The sequence below is a fragment of the Haemaphysalis longicornis genome, unplaced genomic scaffold, assembly GCF_048455015.1.
Source record: "Haemaphysalis longicornis isolate Haplotype H1 unplaced genomic scaffold, Haemaphysalis longicornis Haplotype H1 scaffold_7, whole genome shotgun sequence".
NCBI classification, from domain to species: Eukaryota; Metazoa; Arthropoda; class Arachnida; order Ixodida; family Ixodidae; genus Haemaphysalis; species Haemaphysalis longicornis.
The window spans coordinates 74,020,016-74,036,938 of NW_027526422.1; the positions used below are offsets into that span (position 1 = coordinate 74,020,016).

The window sequence follows — 16,923 nt, forward strand, 5'->3', positions numbered from 1 at the left end:
CGACGGTACTGTACTGGTACCTTGCCAACACTTCAACCGAAAGCCTCAGACATTTTTGAATAAAGATACATGTTTTATTCGGACCCTGTGTCACCTGGAAGGCTATAGACCAACAAAGGTACTTGTTGCTTTCAAGCATTACTTAGCATATGCACGATACCAGAGGTTAGCGTTCGCTTGGTGTAAAGAATGTTCACAGAATTGACGTCCCATCTCTAAAATACAAGTAAGAATGACAGCTTACAGAGCAACCTGCCACAGCCTCGTGCGTAGCCAGTCATACGCTTACAGTATTTCTGGCACTGGAAGGTCTCTGGAGGAACTGTAGTGGAATCCAGCTGGAGTATGCACAGAACCATGACTACAATACCCCAAGCCGGACTCTCAAAATTACTCATATCGAGGCTGCCTTTTGCGAGATCACTGGGGACATTATTTGCTTGATAAAGTGGCGCAATATTCTCCTTAACAAATCAAAAACTAAATCCAAACAAACTTGCATATTTCCGAGTGCTATCCCAACAAGAGCGAAACAAAGTGCCATTGCGAATGGCGTTGTACAATAAAGCTTCGGCGTCGCCACAACAATGACGCCAATAAAAATGAAGGAAGCTCACACTAATGCATAAAACTTCAGGGTAGCGAAGCTGTGCGCAACCTTCACAACCATCACGAGGGTTTAAGTCCATCATTGCAGCCGATTTGCTTCTTCGCTGCAAGAACCGCCTTTACTCTATCTTTGTCGCTCAAGTGTGAGCTTCCTTCATTTTTTTGGAAGTCAGTCATTAGACATCACCTTGGAGGCGCGTACGCTGTGACCTGTGTCTCTCGTTCCGACCAAATGTTGCCATGTTTACGGTGAACGCTGCAGTCTTTTTCGTTCCGAGTAAGTATTTCCAAAATTACGCGAAAATTTGAACTTTTTTCTTTTTTTGGCCAATCTCCCTAAGTGCGTATGCTTGGCTAGAAAAGCGTTTGCAGGAGACGCTGCGCGGTCGCCGCGAGGCGCGCGCACTCGAGCGCTCGGCATTTTCGTTTAAGTGCTGTGCACTAGCTCTCTCGCTAAACCCGAGTATATAGAGCACCAAGGCGGCGTCACGGGGTAACGCTGTTGTTCGCGGCGTATCCCTGACTTCGAAAGCCAAGCGTTTTATATTAGTCATAAGCGTTCGAAACTCGTGAAACGCTGGCGCTTGTCAGACATCTTCCCGTTCTTTAGCGCAAAGAAAACTATAGGTATATTTGATTAAAAATATACGTGATTAACCGGCAGCGCCCTCGTTCCTTTAGTTAAGGACGCCCGTTGGGTTGGTTTTTACGATAGTAAACGCAAAATGTAGCAGTGCAACGCCGGAACGTCCGGGGAGAAAAGCACAAAGAGAACAGAACTCCGGCCGGCGCAGTTTCAGGCAGGGGGCGCGCAAGCACTGCGAAGGAGGGGAATTTGAATTGCATGGGGTGGTAGAAGTAAGCGGATGACGGCGGTACAGCCCATAATGGCGAATCACTGCTCTGCACTTTCTTTAACTGCTGGGCTGTCGCCTGGAGGCACGCGCTCACGTGCAGTCGGCATTTTCTTGGTATTTATAACTGCGGACACGAAACTAACGATTTGCTAAATAGCTTCGCTGTTAAAATACGCTAGCGATAATCGGCCCTGTGGTTGTTTTAGTTTTACTTAATTTTCTAGGAGCAACACAGAACGAAGAAGTCACTCCGACTATTCGCTAGATTTGCACGCAGAAAAATAGTCAGAAAGGACAGTTTCTACCTAAATTAGATAATTGTTCTTTGGATTAAGAACGTGTCTTGTCAACGACAGGTAGCTGGGTATTACGCGTAGAACACTTTCCTGGCAAAACGTAGTGTCCGGCACAGTACCAAGTTTGCTGAGAGGTTTTTTTAGGTGACTTTTTAAAGTGAATAGTGGAAGTGAGAAGCTTACTGCGTCACAGCTGCGTGTCAGCGAAGTCAAAGGGCCAAGGCTTGGATGTATTCATTTCCGCGATAAGTTATCAGCAAAAGCAACAGATACCCGATAGCATACAAAACATAGGTGATGTCAAGGCAAGCAAACACATTCGTTTGTATTGGCGACCACCCTGTTAAACTGTTCTGTATTTACCAACCAACATAGCGCATTTGAGAAACTATTGGCACGGTTATACGGGTGGTACAATGTTCACGCTCTTTAACACATTTTGGGGGATACTGAGTTAGGATTCATAGCTAAAGCAATCAAGAGCAAACTTTTACGTTTCAACTATATTCCCCGACTGCAAGGTCCAGCCTAGCGTAAATTAGCCCACAGTAAAATTACACCTGCGAGCATAATATCGTCGCATGCAGTGTGTATACCTGTGATCATATTGAGCAGGGACGTCTTGCCGGCGCCGTTGTGACCGAGAAGCGCCATTACCTCGCCTTCGTAGATGCGGAAGCTCACGTCACGCACCGCCGGTACATCGTCGTAGTCCTGCAATGTATAGCGCCAGTGCAGCATTCATGCACAAGACACGTGGTTGCCGGCGCGCAGTGTCGGTTCCAACTGTCGAGCTCGGTGCCGAAAGCGTTGTCTTGTGTTGGCCCGTCAACTATGTTTTGTTTTCGCATTTCTGGAAGAAACGTTCTGTGAAGCGCTGTCACGAACGCCGCCCATTGCTCCGCTACTTCCGATGTCTATAATGCGTAGCATTCTTTGCAGAGTACCCCCCCCCCCCGCCCCCCCAATCAGGACCGTGTAACGCCCTTCATTTCCACAAAAAATCCAGATGTCACGGAAGTTACACCTGTAATCGCTATAATAGCGTAAATTGAGATAACTTGTATATTGAGATAAGATGACTATAACAAGGAAGCCATTTTTAATTTGTCCAACGTCATTCCCCTCATAGATTCCTTTAATTTGATACAAGCCCTAGTGGCATCACTTTGACTTTTAACCGACTCGCATGACCATCTCATGACTATAACAAGGAAGCAATTTTTAATTTCTCTACGTGATTCCCCTCATCCAGACCATTATTTTGATACCTCACAAGCCCTAGTAACATCACTTTGACTTTGAACCCAATCTGACGAATCCATAATTAACTAATTAACCTAAATTAGGTAATTAATGTTCGGGCCCTACTGCCCCGGGAAAAACTTCAGGCGAGCGAAGACAGTTCTCGCGCGCAAAAAAAAAAAAAAAAGAGATAACGTGCCGCAGCTGTTGGCGAGTTGGCTAACTTTCCGTCCACAACTTCTGTTTTCCGCCGCTACGGAAAAAAAAAAAAAAAAGGCACTAGTGTCGTGCGGCAAGCTCCAGGTACCGGTCCCTTAACGCGCACTCTCCGCCCCCATTGGTTGGCTCATAAGAACCACGTTACATTTGTGCGCGAAGTTCAAACACTATTAACGACAACATGCTCGGAGGCAGCGAACCACCGCGAGATAACGGCAGAGTAGAGCGCGCCACCGTGCGTTCGCTGATCGCGCGGCCACTTCTGAGACGCAGCAGCTATGCGCTGTCATCTAGAAGACTGCAGTCTGCGCTGCACACAAACTTCACTTTAAAAAGTCAGCCATTTTACAGGTGGACCTTCCATTGCGTTTCAGATGGATTGCAAGCACTTAGTATTCCTATTTTGTACTTTATACCTATGAGAGTAAGCATGGCTTGCTGACATCCTGTCTTTAGCGCATATGCTTTCTGCAATTCTTATTCCATATTTCTTCAAGCTGTTTCGAAATTTTGTACACCGTGTATGGTAAACCCATGCTATTACTTCCATAAATTTATAGCGATTCGGCGACTATGCCAATTCACTCTTTTCCTGCGTTATCTCTTCATCTGAGCTCAATTCTCGCTCCAACTTCGACACCTGTGCTGGACCGCACATAACAACCCGAGTAAAGAAATGATTTTTTTTTCTTCGTGGTGTGTCGGGTGAACCTACGCTGTACTAGCGGGGTAGGCTGCTCAAAACTAACGCCGCGTGTTAACGTGTTCACGTGTCACGGTATTAGTGTAAAATAGCGGATACATTATCCATATCAGAACTGGTCTGAGCACAAATATCTCATCGCGAGTGAAGGCGCCGGCACTAAATCGCGTAATATCCGCACTCACAAAGCGTTACATTACGGAATGTTCGCTGATAATCAGCGATCAAAATGCTTTCGACCCGATTTAAGCTCGCATCTGTTAAATAGGATTATCAAGTTTCCCCTCAATTTGATGATCAAACGCAGACAAGAGGAGAAGTGACGGCAGGGCTACTGCTACTACGGAAAGTGTATTTCATTTAAAGATCTAATTGAATTCTGCACAAGCTCGACCTCCAGTTCGGATGAGAACTTGTTTTAGCGATTCCAGTTACCGTATTTACCCGATTCTAACGCGCACTTTTTTTCCGAAAAAATAGGCCGAAAAATCGCATGCGCGTTAGAATCGGATACAAAACCGAAACTGCCGAAACAGCGGAAATTTTGTCCTACCCATCGCCATCGCCATCTCAAGATGGCACCAAAGCTTTTAGCAACGATTTTTCGGACGCGGCGAGCCTAGGCGCCTAGGCTTTTCTATCGGAGTTCACACAAATCGTCAAATCGTTTCACTTGCGCGGTTGATAACAGCAATGGGAGCAGCGGCTCCCACGTGTTCAAGACGAGCGGTCGGCTGAAGCGTGCACCTCTGGAGAAGCGAGGCGTGGGCCACGATCCCATAGACCATGGTTGAACGTCCGTTCAGAAGTGTGGCATCGCGAACGCGCTTGAAGGCACCGAGGCCGAGATGATGTGGTCAGCGGAGAGCGACGAGGAGTGATATGAGTGAGATTACTTCGGGAATAAATCGCCCATTTCTCCCGCATTCGTTTGTCTGGGTCACAAAGTCCCGTGCGCGTTAATATCGGAGGTGCAAGTTTTTTCGGTTTTTTTGCCAGGAAAATCGGGTACGCGTTAGAATCGGGGACGCGTTAGAATCGGGTAAATACGGTGTACCTACTATGACATACCTGTGAGTCCGTGACGGATATGATCAGGTGAAACTGCTACTACCATAAGCAGCGTTAAAGTTATAAGCAACAAATGGCATTACTAATAAAATGTAAGCGTCATGCGCTTGCTTCGTCTCATAGCCTAGATCGGTCTTAGAAATTGGGGTCTTCTAAACAAAAACGCCAAGCGCAGAGAAATTCTTACGATATCCTACCTTGCAGGCGTGGTAGAACTCAATCGCAATGGGGAGGCCGCGGCTATCGCTCTCAAAGTTGGGTTTATCTTCACTGGTTGTTTCAGGAGCCGTGACGGTCGACATAGCGGGCATCCAGTAGCCGGACTGCATGGCAGAAGCCAATTCCACAGCACGATGGATTAGGGTCACACAGACGTCTTTGCATTAAGGGGAAGAGACCGCGCTTTTTATTCACAAGCTATTAATCATGGTTTTAAGCACCTGAGCCTTCAGGAAATGATTACCGGAGACCATCATCACTCTCGCTCTCAAACCGCATGTTTTATACGTTGACACTTTCTTTTCGGAGATCTTTTGGCAATTTTTTTGTTTTCATCCAAATTCTCCATTCTCGTTCCTCGAGAATTCGCACATCTTTTCCGAGACAATATCGTTTACTGCTCAACAACTCATTCAAGCACACCAAGATCTTTTCCTACTGCGTTCCTGCATTCTGTTTTAGTGCCGCCGAGCAGTTGCTCACTTCTACGTTGAATAAAACGGTCACTTCGTTAAATATATTACCTTAAGTGGATAGAGCAGCGACCTGTGGACGCCCGGTCCGTAGGGCACTGTGTTGTCCAGGTACCACACCACTAGGGCAATCAGCAAGTCAAACGTAAAGCCCACGAAGACGATCTCCGCCACCGTCACGTTGTCGGGCGTGGCGTCGGAGTCGTAGAAGTTGCCCCAATTGGCGCCGTGCTCCACTGCGTTTGCGCACCAATATTGAAAGCGAAACAACGCCGGAGCACGCTGCTACAATATAAGCAATTTACACGAGTGGTAACGTTCTTGCCGTGCCCAGCATAGCTGCATAGTAGCCATGTGTGTAGCACGCATATTTGCAGAACAATCTCCGTTCTCTCTGCTTTCCAAGCAAACTTAATGCCATGCGCTGCGATTAATGCACCAAGAAAGACTATGATTATCGAGAAATTCAGCCAACGGTGCACCAGAACTTCTGAAACAGCTAATTGAAATTGAAGAGAAGACGATTTACGAGCCCAAAAGAGGTCACCGGCGGAATGAGCCAACGAGGAAATCAGAGCATGTTCCAGTCCACTGAAACATCCTCAAAGGACAGCGAGTACCCTGTCGTCATTTACAAAGCAGAAGGTTTACCACGACCAAGTAATTTGTGACGTAGGTCATGTAACATAGGTTGTGGTCGTGTGGCATCAGAACACTCTACACACCCGCCAGACAACATTCGCAGTACGTAGATTCCGCTGGGGTCAAGAGAAGGTTGCGTACCAAACTTCTCGAATTTCTCGAGGACCCGCAGACTCCAGTGGAGGCTCATCCCGGGTAGCACGCTAGTGGCGAGCTTCTCTCCGCGCGTGATGAACTCGTACCCGAGGCCAGTGGGATGCTCGATTGCCAGGAACGGCATCACGCACGTGAGGGTCCAGTACATCATCGCGAAGGCCACTGCCGAGTGGGCTGCACAGAAAGGGCAAGAAAGTTGCTGTTACATCAATAGCACGGTTGTGGTTGTCAGGATGAGACAGTACTGGAATTGCAACGAGACATGCTCAGCACTAAAAGTCGGGCAATTAACTTGCACAATATTTGCACGCGTGCACTAACACGCTACGCTTTGCAAAAACCATAGGACGCCACGTTGAAGGACAGCTTAAGCATCCCAATAAGTGGGAGATTCGCAAGAACTGGGACACGCAGTATTCTTAGCCTAACTACTTTCATTGCGCTGAAACACATGCTACGCCGAGATTTTTGTTATGTCCGGCACTTGGCGGTGGTTTTGGTTTCTCGCCTTCATCTGATAAACTTCCGCTGCGCCCAGGATCGAAACCGTGTTGTGGTGCTCAGCGGGCAACTCGGCCACTGCCGCTGGTGGCCCAACAGTGCTTCCGTTCAAAATATCCCCAGCCGAATTTCCTGACGCATTGTGTCTGCACAAGGCAGCCACCATAAAATTCAGAGAACACACTGGCGTAGCTCCCCCTGTAGCAGCGAACTTACGCGCTTCGAAGAGGAACGAGAGCAGCGTGGGGTGGATGATGCAGGAGCTGCAGAAGCACATCAGGATGAAGAAGACGAGCGTCGGGTCACTGTACTGGACGAAGGCGCGGCCCTGTTCGTTTCGCCTCACGCAAAGGATGATCACCATGAGGGCCGAGATGATGACGTGCATACAGAAGCCGCTCAGGTAGTGGCTCGCCCAGTACACCCAGTCGTTGACGCCCGCCAGTCGAAGCATCTCCTTCTTGCCTGCGCCAGTCCCCCGCGGTTGGCGATGAAAGGGTCATTATAGGCGCCACTCTATGGACCGAAAAACACTGGACCTTGTCATTGGCATAGCTATCAGCTGTGGCTCCTTGCCTGCAGAATGCTGACTACATTTCCGAGTAGCACTTCCACTCATACTGTTGTCTACAGGAATGAAGTTTTTGAGTACCAAGGAACGCACTCAATGTTATTTCTTGCCTCAATGTAACAGGCAGAAGGGATGACTTATGGTTCAGACCATTTAGGCCTTTCCAACCAACTACACGCATTTAGTATGGGAACAACAACGTTTCGAATTACCAAGCATTTATGGAAATCAATGGAAAGGTCACGTAATGTGTTCTGAAGGTGCTGCCACCTAACTTGTGCATGACCCTATACTGTTACTACTGCGAACTGTTTTTAATAAGACGGATGTCTTTCGATGCTGTTCTCTTTACGCAGCCGGGCGATCTAACCAATGGTGGGTCTTCAGAAGACCATGGTTCAACGTAGTGTGTACATCCGTCAGCGCAATACTGTACTCCAAGATTAGCGAGTATACTAAGGCGTTCTGCACACAAAACTCTTTCTAGCATCTAGTAGTCCCAAAACACACGTCTCGCTCTTTAAACCACTGTAACGGGCGGCATGTGGTCAGGGGGGAAGAGGAGGGGGCAACCACCGCCCATCTTTGCCACCTGCCGAAGCTGTCCCGGTAAATACAGTTCCATGCACGCCCAGACATGCAGCAACCGAACAGGCCAGCAGCCCTCACCCGACGAGCTCTCTTCGGTGATGAGGGCCACGTACAGGGCGAAGGGCACCAGCATGCCGATGCAGAAGCGCGAAAGCACCAGGACGTAGTTCTTCTGGTCGTGGTACTCGAAGTAGGACGGGTAAGGGAAGCGCCGGATGACGGGCATCGGAAGAGGCTCCGAGGCGGGGCTGCTGCGTGCATGGTTATCCAGGTGCGTCTGCTGTAGAACCGCCATGATGGGCAGCAGCGTCGTCATCTCGGGGAAGCGGCGCTCGTCCACTGGTCCTTCGGGCTCGGACACCAGCCGGTCATTGTAGCTCAGCTGCTCGAACAGCGGGAAAAAAACCATTCGTCTCGTTGTTCGTCAACGGTACGTGGCGCCGTTCAGAACATGACTGCTACTCCTCCAAGTAGCGTACGTATACTAAAAAGTAAAGCTCTCAATCCCGGTTAATAACAGTTGTTTTCACAGTAACAAATAAATAGGACGCGATGTGCACGATGACTTTTTCTCGTACATAAAAAATGCTGCCATTGTGGCATATACAACTTCGTTTCAAGTAAAACCAACCTTCATCTAAATTTTCCCTCCAGGAATGTCACAAAAAGGAACAAGTCGAAGCGCGTAGTGCGCACGCGACACGATGACATCGCTAGTATTTACAATAAACACGCACGGCTGTGGCGTTCTACGCCTCAGGGTCCTTGGCTCGCGGTAGCTTTGCCGATGCATGTTTCGCGCCCAATGTAGTTGCATCGACCTCGGGATGAGCGTACATGTAACACCATTTGTACTCCCATGGAATGTAATGTGGCAGCCTCAGACAGTCACCAGAACTGATTTAGACCACTCTACCAGGTGACGTCCGCGAGTGTTACTTTTAATTTAGTTACTTTTAATTTAGTTACTGCTACTTATAAGTAGCAGTAACTGCCACTACCTTACACTTCGGTGACAACACAAGATTCGGATATGAACTTTCTTTTGCCAGTATAGTGCACCCACTTGTCGTGAGAAAGTGGAACTGACATCGGTACCTTGACGTCCATCGGAAGGTTTCCGCTGAGAAACGACACATGGAGCGTCGTTGGGTCACTGTCGTTGGGGCTCAGCTCACTGTACACCAGCCCCAGCGTATCGGTGGGAGTCTTGTTCCTCCTGGCCAGTTCCTTATGCACAGAGGCGACTGTGGGCCTCACGGACACATTCTTCACGCCCAGCTTGGCAAGAGCGGTGCGCGTCAGCCACGACGTGTAGTTGTTATCGGGGGTGATCAGTACCTGCATGAAAGGAGACCCAGCCATGCCTTGCCTGACGGAACAAACGTTTTGAAAACCGCCATGTTATCAGAGCAAAGTTGTCTCTTATTGTCCCGTGAGAGAAAAGAGCCCATTCAAAGCATGTTTTTAAAGTAAAGCTTTCTACCTATACCAGCCAACGGTTACCTCGCGGCGGGCGGGACAATAACCTCTGAACGCCCGCGGCGGAGGCGGTGGCGGGGGGGGGGGGGGGGGGAGGGGGGAGGGTGCGCAGGGTTTCACTTATGGAGCACACTGCAGATGGCGCGACGAATTTACCCAGCGTTCCCCGCGCAGAGGTGCCTGCTCGCCGGCGGGCGCGTCGGCGGTACGGCTTTGTCGTCTGCTTTAGCGACGGTGGTTTTGGGCCTGTTTTGGCGCAGCTTCGCGTCCATTGCACACTTCCTTCGCGCCCCTGCGATATATATGTGGTGCAGGCTGGGAACCTCTTTCCCTCTCACAGTCACCTCACTTCCTTCGCGCGGCTTGATTAACTTGTTCGACAGCACCTCCAGGTAACCCGGACCCGACGCAATTATGTGGTCGTACGGCAAATATCCGTTAAGGATTGATTTGCAGGACGGGAAAATAATATGCACAGACCCCATACAGACATCTAGCCGCTAGAGAAACGCTACATTTTGCGCACTGCTTGTCACGAATGGATCTCCGTTTTCTAAATTGGGGACTACTAATTCGGTTGTGTTATTCGAGGTATTACAGAAGGCGAAATGAGCAAGTGGTTGTGATAAGAGATAAGCGATTATAAAGTTCTCCCAGCTTTCTCGCCATTCTGAAACTTTTAATCAGCATAAATGGAAATCACTAAGTTCACATGCCGAATTGTTCCGGTGTCTGCGCTCTTGTCGCACGGTAGTGTAGCCCCGAGCTAGCACATCAGGATGGCTGGGTTCGGCTTTCTCGCACTTCGAAAGACGCTCCTCTCAGTTTTGTTTCTGCCGATAGACGGCCGGGCCGCGTGAGCCCGGCCGTGGCCGACGCTGCTGAGTTCGGGACACCGCTTCCGTGAATTCCAGGTAACGGCTGGCAGAATCTCTGGTGTCACTCTTCGTAGAGCCACATGTGTGAATTCAAGACGTCGCATGGGCAATTGTTGTGGGCGTCGTTTAAAGCTTTGCTTTCCAATCACCTTCACAGCGTAGATTGGAGCCATTTTTTTGCCAATGTAGCGAGTTCCTGGATAAGGGGGGGGGGGGGGTACGTTCACGCAACCCTACCTGGTGTGTCACGATCTCAAATACGCGGACGCCAACAGGTTTTTAGTCGATTTCTTCGCGTTCCTCAAAGTGTATTCCCCTCTGGGAAACTCACAACGGCCTGGAAGCTTTTAATGCTTGTAAGCCACTCGCTTCATTGAAGGAACTCTCGCACCATTAACGATAAACGCTTTCACTATTTCCTTCGCGTCTGGAAGCATTGTGAAAGCTGAAGTTAACAGCACGGAGCGGCACTTCCTGAATTCCTTGTCGCCAGCAGACCGTGGCTCAGTGGTTGCACCTGTAGTTTTTGTTGCGGACGTAGCTGTCTCAACCTCAACTCTTTCAGTGCTTTTCATGCGTAGCATTCTATGCCGAGTTCTCCCACAGCCAGGACCGTGTATTTCCACAAAAATGCAGATATCACGGAAGTTACACCCGCAATCGCTATAATTTCGTAAATGTAGATAACTTGGCCGCACGAAATTGTGAAAAACTCCTAAATAAAAATATAAAAATACGGAAAATAAGAAAATTCGGAAAGCACTGCATTTGCACAATAACGCAGATATCGCGAAAATTCCACCTGTAATCGTTATTAATAGTCTAATGCTGTATTCGGGTGGTCGTTTTAGAGTACTCTGGAGCACTCCGGAAAGCGACTCCGTGTTCGGGTGGTCGAAATCGAGCGCTCGACGTATGTTCCGGTGGTCGTCTCAGAGCGTCGTACTCCACTCCGAGCGCCTCCGACTGCTCTGACTCCGAAGTGGGAGTGCCGCCGAAATCTGGAGGCGATCGGGTCACGTGACCCCGGCCGCCGCGGCTCGCCCCGCTCGCCTGCCCAGTCGGTGGCGTTCTCGGAGGCCTAGCCAGCGGTTTGTTGTGGGAGTATTTTGACGTTTTTGCTTCTCCTGCTATTACTGAAGGCATCTCCGCGTCATGTCGAAACGGAGACGCCTATTGAGTGTAGGGGAACCGTCTCCGCTGCTTCTGCAGCTCGGAATCGACGCCGAGGAGGACAGCAGCTCAGACGACGACGACAACGACTCGCACGTTAACGCGACAAAGTTCGCCGAACTGTTCGCCGCACCGCTTCCTGTGTTCAAAGTGCAGGAATGCGTTCGCAACTTTGGCTTGGAGCTAATGCGTCCGATCTGAATGCTGCCATTTGTTAGAATTCTTGGACGTGCCTGGGTGTTTGCAGTTGCCGTGTTGGCCGCGCCGCGGCGCCACGGTCGCGTGCTGCTCCAAGATCGGGTACGCGTTCGGTTGGGGAGCGGTCACTCTTGCTCGGTGGGGGAAGCGGCGAATCGGCGTACTCCGAGTTGGAGTATAAGAGCGACCACCCGAATACAGCATAAGTAGAGGTAACTGGTCGAACAAAATTTTGTAAAACAAAAAAACTAAGAAAAATATCAAATATTACGGAAAATGGCGAATCGTGTAACGCCCTGCATTTCCCGATAACGGAAATTTCGCGAAATTCCCAAATGTAATCGTCATAATAACGAAAATGGAGATGATAGGTGGGACGAAATATCGGAAACCCAAAAATAAGGATATTAAAAATTACGGAAAATGGCAGAAGGTACAACGCATAGCATTTCCCCAGTAATGCATATTTCGTGAAAGTTCCACCTGTAATCATTATAATAGGGTAAATGGAGATCATTGGTCGAACGAAATCGCGATAAACTAAAAGGTAAGAAAAATATAAAACAATTACGGGATATGCCGAACCGTGTAACGCCCTGCATTTCCACAATAATCCAATACTAATCCTTATAATAACGCAGATGGAGATAAATGCTGGGGCGAAATTTGAAAAACTAAAAACTAGGAAAATATTAAAAAATTGCGGAAATGGGCAGCATGTATACAGCATGGCATTTCCACAACAATGCAGATTTCGCAAAGGTTTCACGTGTAATCATAATAGCGTAAATAAAGATAAAAGTTCAAAAGAAATTTTGAAAAACTTGAAAAATGCGAAAAATACAAAGTAAATACGGAATATACCGAATCGTATAAGGCCGTGCATATCCACAATAATGAAGATTTCGCAAAATTCCAAATGTAATCTTTATAATAATGTAAACGGAGGTAATTGGTCGTGCGGAATTTTTGAAGAACTACAAAATAGGAAAAATATTAAAAATTATGGAAATAGGCAAAACATAACGCATCGCATTTACACAATAAAGTAGATTTCGCAACAATTTCATCTGTAATCCTTATAGTAGCATAAATGGAGATAATTGGTTGGGCGAAGTTTTGAAAAACTGAAAAATAAGAAAAAAATAATTAAGGAAAATGGCGAATCGTGTGCCCTGCATTTACACAATAACGCCCATCCCGGTAAAATTCCAAATGTAGTCGTTGAAATAACGTAAATTGAAATCTTTGGATGGAGGGAATTTTGGAAAACTAAAAAAGAAAAATATTTAAAACGTACGGAAAATAGGAAAACTTATAGCACATGGAATTTCCACAATAATACTGATTTCGCGAAAGCTCCACCTATCATCGTTATTTTAGCGTAAATGAGACAATTGGTAGAAAGAAATTTTGAAACACTAAAAAACGATAAAAATATTGTAAGCCCTGGTTAAGGACACGACGTCAGAGGAATATGCATCCGGACAATCCCCCGGTAGTTGTACACAAACGCTATGTGTCACGTACTAGCAGAAAGGTATGCGCCAGTGTACTCGTACTTCGCAGGCTTGTCCTCCACATGCAATCATGCTTCATCATCGTCATCAGTTGCCTATCATCATCAACGCCGGTCTTGGTTCTTCTCTGGGGCTCGCTTCCTGTCACGCAGGACAAGGCTCGTTTAATAAAGACGTCCGCCAGGACTCCTGGTGCGTGCCTTACAATATAAAAAAAAATGACGGTAAACGGCGAACCGTGTAACGCCCTGCATTTTCACAGTAATGACAATTTCGCGAAATTTACGCTTCTAATCGTTATAATAGCGTAAACGGCGATAATTGGTCGGACAGGATTTAGGAAAAATAAAAAAAAAAATTGGCTGCAAAAACAGTCAAGGCAAGTGGCATCAGAATGCCATGCATTAGTAGATAAACCTTTGAATTTTCTGCGTATATTTTATTTATTTTAAAGCTTTATTCTTTGAGTTTTTCTTCTTCCTTTTTCTGAAGACCTGTTTAGAAACTCGCTACTAGGTAATACCTATCCGTTCGTTTTTGTCGCGGCATTGCGTCTCTATTGTGTATTCTTTACCTCCCTTTATGGGTTGGATTTTACTCGGTTCGGTTCGGTTGGGTTCGGTTCGGTTAGGTTGGGGTGAACGCTTTCACCATTTTTTTCGCGTTTGGAATTATTGTCAAAGCTGTAGTTATCAACAGCGCCGAGCGGCACTGTGTCATTTGCTTGTCGGAGCAGAACTCTCCGCTTTCCATTTCTGCTCTGTTTTTGAGGTGTTTTTCTAAAGTGGGTCTCGAATGCGGTTATTGTTATAGCAGAAGGGAAGCCGCCAACAGCCGCTACATTGCTGTAATGGCGTAATTCGTGCGCTCAAAGAAAGCCAAGTCTCCAGAAGGAATAATTTTTGAGCAGGTTTCCAAGTTACCTGATACCCATAGAGCAGTAATTTTCAGCTAGGGTACTTCGTGACCCACCGTGTCTAAGTAGTGGATGTGTTTGTTAACTACGTTCAGAAAAAATTTAAGATTTTTAAAAAAATGTTGAAGGGTCGAATTAACCTGTTTCTTAAGGACTTTAAGGGTGCTCTTCCTATGAATGAATGTAGGGAAAAGAGGAAACAGGAGACAATGAAAAAACGACAGGAAGAACAAAATTATCAACGACGTAAAAGGAGAGCAGGAGAAGAGATAGAGCAAAATGGAAGGAAAAGGAAAAGCAGGACAAACGAAAGGAAAAATGAAGCAAGAATGAGAGAACGAAGAGACAATGAAAGTAAAAAATAAAAAAAGAAGGAAAGAAGGAAACAAAGGGCAAAACAGAGAAAGATAGGATAAGCGCTGGCTTGTGATAAGGTTGTGTCAATGCCTCTCACGCGACTTTAAGCGAACTAAAATGAATCACAGGGTTTACGATCTACGCTCCCTTTCTCCATTTCAATTTTGTTTGTATAAGTATAATATGGAGTAGAATTAGTCAAGGGAAAGTTTCTTGTCACATCAGATACAACGCGGCACGTGGCGATCAACATAAAATTTATCACTTGCCTACCAATTAGATTATAGCCATAGAAATAAGATTGTAGCCATCGATGCTTCTAGAAGTTTTCACGGAGCAGCGTACATATACACATCGCCGTGTAGAAACGTGCGAACTACCAGCCGCCGCATGACTACCAAATTCAGGTAGCGGTGCGCAACTCGTTCACGTGCTTGTCAAGGTGAATGCATCACAGCGGCCGCAGCCTAGAGCGAAATCAGCGGTCGGCGCTACACATCTTCTGCGAGATGTTGCACTGTGTGGTCAAGACCGTTAAAGTACACTGACGCGGGATATGTGTATATGACAATCAGCAAGCCCTCGCGTACCCCCTTACATTTGTAGCATTCTCTTCCCACTCACCGTGCGGATGTCGATGGTGGCGGAAGTGTTCCAGTAGGCCGTGGGCGACATGGGATGGAAGACGGTGTCCTCGTGCTTGCGCAGGGGCTCCCTGACCACGGCGTCTTCTTGGATGTTCAGCAGGAGCGCCGTCATGAGGGCCACCTCGAGGAAGGTGGCCACGTAGTGGCGTCTTATGCGCGTCACGAACACGTTCTTCCACATGATCGCCATCAGCTGTCGAAGCCAGAGGCAGCGCACCTCGCTGGCCTCACCGACCACTGAAAGGAAAAGAGTGAAAGCCGCCACGCCGCGGCATTAGAGCATGGCGCGCATACCGCCATTTGTCGCTTCCTATGTCGCCATTTAAAAGGGGCGGCATCGTCTACTTTGAGAAGCGTTGATTCATTAGTCCCATATAATTGCAGGTAAAGCGCTGACGTCATGTCGCCAATACAGCGGGTATACTATAGCGTCGTAGGTGGCCGCGGTTTTTTTTTTTTTCCAAAAATATGGGGCAATGTTGCAATCTGTTTTGATAGCTTGTCCAGCTATTTGAGGGGGATACCAGCGTCCGCACGTTCGCCAGCACTACAACTGAAAATAGGTTAGGTTTACCTGAGGGCGTTCCATGTGGACAAGAAATTCCTCCCGCGACTAGCCTGTGCTCCTTCATGCCTACCGTGAGCACTCGCCGCCGATATCCCTTTGGAGACGGCTCACCCAAACGAATAAGACACGCCCTAAATGACACGGCGGCTGCTCACCTTGGAAGGGGCTCTCTTCGGGGAATTTTTCGGGGGCCTTCAGCATCTCGGGAGACGTGGTGGTTACAGCGGTGTCGGCAGACAAAATGGCGCTGACAAGCCACGAGCGAGCGAGCCACGAGCGTAGCAGATGCGCGCGAACGCGTTGTGCGCCACTTCTTCTTTCACTTTTCCAGTGCGTTGCTGCAACTATGATGACGATGAGCCCCATAGGATGGTATCGTGAAGTGTAATAGTAGTAGTAAACTTTATTCGCAGTGAAGAAGATAACAATGATGACTGCCTCGATGTTTGCGGGACGCACCTGGGACATACCCATTGGCCATGGCTGCAGCGGTGACTGCGGTCCGGTTGAAGGTTTAGTTTGTATTCCAGAAAAGGAAAATATAGCGGCGATTAGCTTCATGAACAGATTTCTTGCACGTTAGTAGTAATTTTTTTTCTAGTGGTCGTGGGCTCCGGTTTCAAGAAAAAGGAATATAGAGGCACTCTAAATGTGAAATGATGATGTTGGTACAGTGCGTTGCTACAGTGGTACATTGATGTCGCAAGGGGCGCTATGACGTAGCAGTAACCGGAAAGCGATTTCAAAGTGGGAACATCATATTCCGCCTACTACTCCGCCTACCAGTTCCGCCTACCAGTTCAAGGGGCACTGACACAAAAATTTTGTATCATGTCTTTTTTTTAGATGCGACTGCATCTCATTCACTCGCCTTGTCCCTCCATACGGCGTTGTTGTTGTCCGTCCACACCCCTCCCCCATTCTCCTCGCCGCGCGAGCTGCGCTCTCCGCCGCTCACCCCCTCTCCTCTCCGATAGCAAACACTCTCTCGCGAGGGGCTTGGATTGGATTCGATTGATTTAGCTTGACTT

The 16,923-nt window shown here is 47.8% G+C and overlaps 1 protein-coding gene across 1 annotated transcript; it reads right to left on the reverse strand.

Moving 5' to 3' along the window:
* Positions 1-1,941: 1,941 nt before the first annotated feature.
* Positions 1,942-16,093, reverse strand: LOC144146354 (phospholipid-transporting ATPase ABCA3-like). Its single transcript, XM_077678310.1, has 10 exons — positions 16,048-16,093; positions 15,302-15,561; positions 9,252-9,494; positions 8,232-8,535; positions 7,208-7,456; positions 6,476-6,664; positions 5,744-5,928; positions 5,198-5,323; positions 2,359-2,476; positions 1,942-1,955 (listed from the first exon to the last, which is right to left on the reverse strand). The coding sequence occupies exons 1-10, from the start codon at positions 16,091-16,093 to the stop codon at positions 1,942-1,944; spliced, it is 1,734 nt and encodes a 577-aa protein (XP_077534436.1).
* Positions 16,094-16,923: the final 830 nt, after the last annotated feature.

Bases quoted from the DNA above. Each gene is read 5' to 3' on its own strand.
- LOC144146354 (XM_077678310.1), bottom strand. From the start codon at position 16,093: ATGCTGAAGGCCCCCGAAAAATTCCCCGAAGAGAGCCCCTTCCAAG. The intron at 9,495-15,301 runs GTGAGTGGGAAG...CCTTTCATGCAG, and splicing joins CCACCATCGACATCCGCACG to GTACTGATCACCCCCGATAA. The intron at 7,457-8,231 runs GTGAGGGCTGCT...GGACTGGCGCAG, and splicing joins CACCGAAGAGAGCTCGTCGG to GCAAGAAGGAGATGCTTCGA.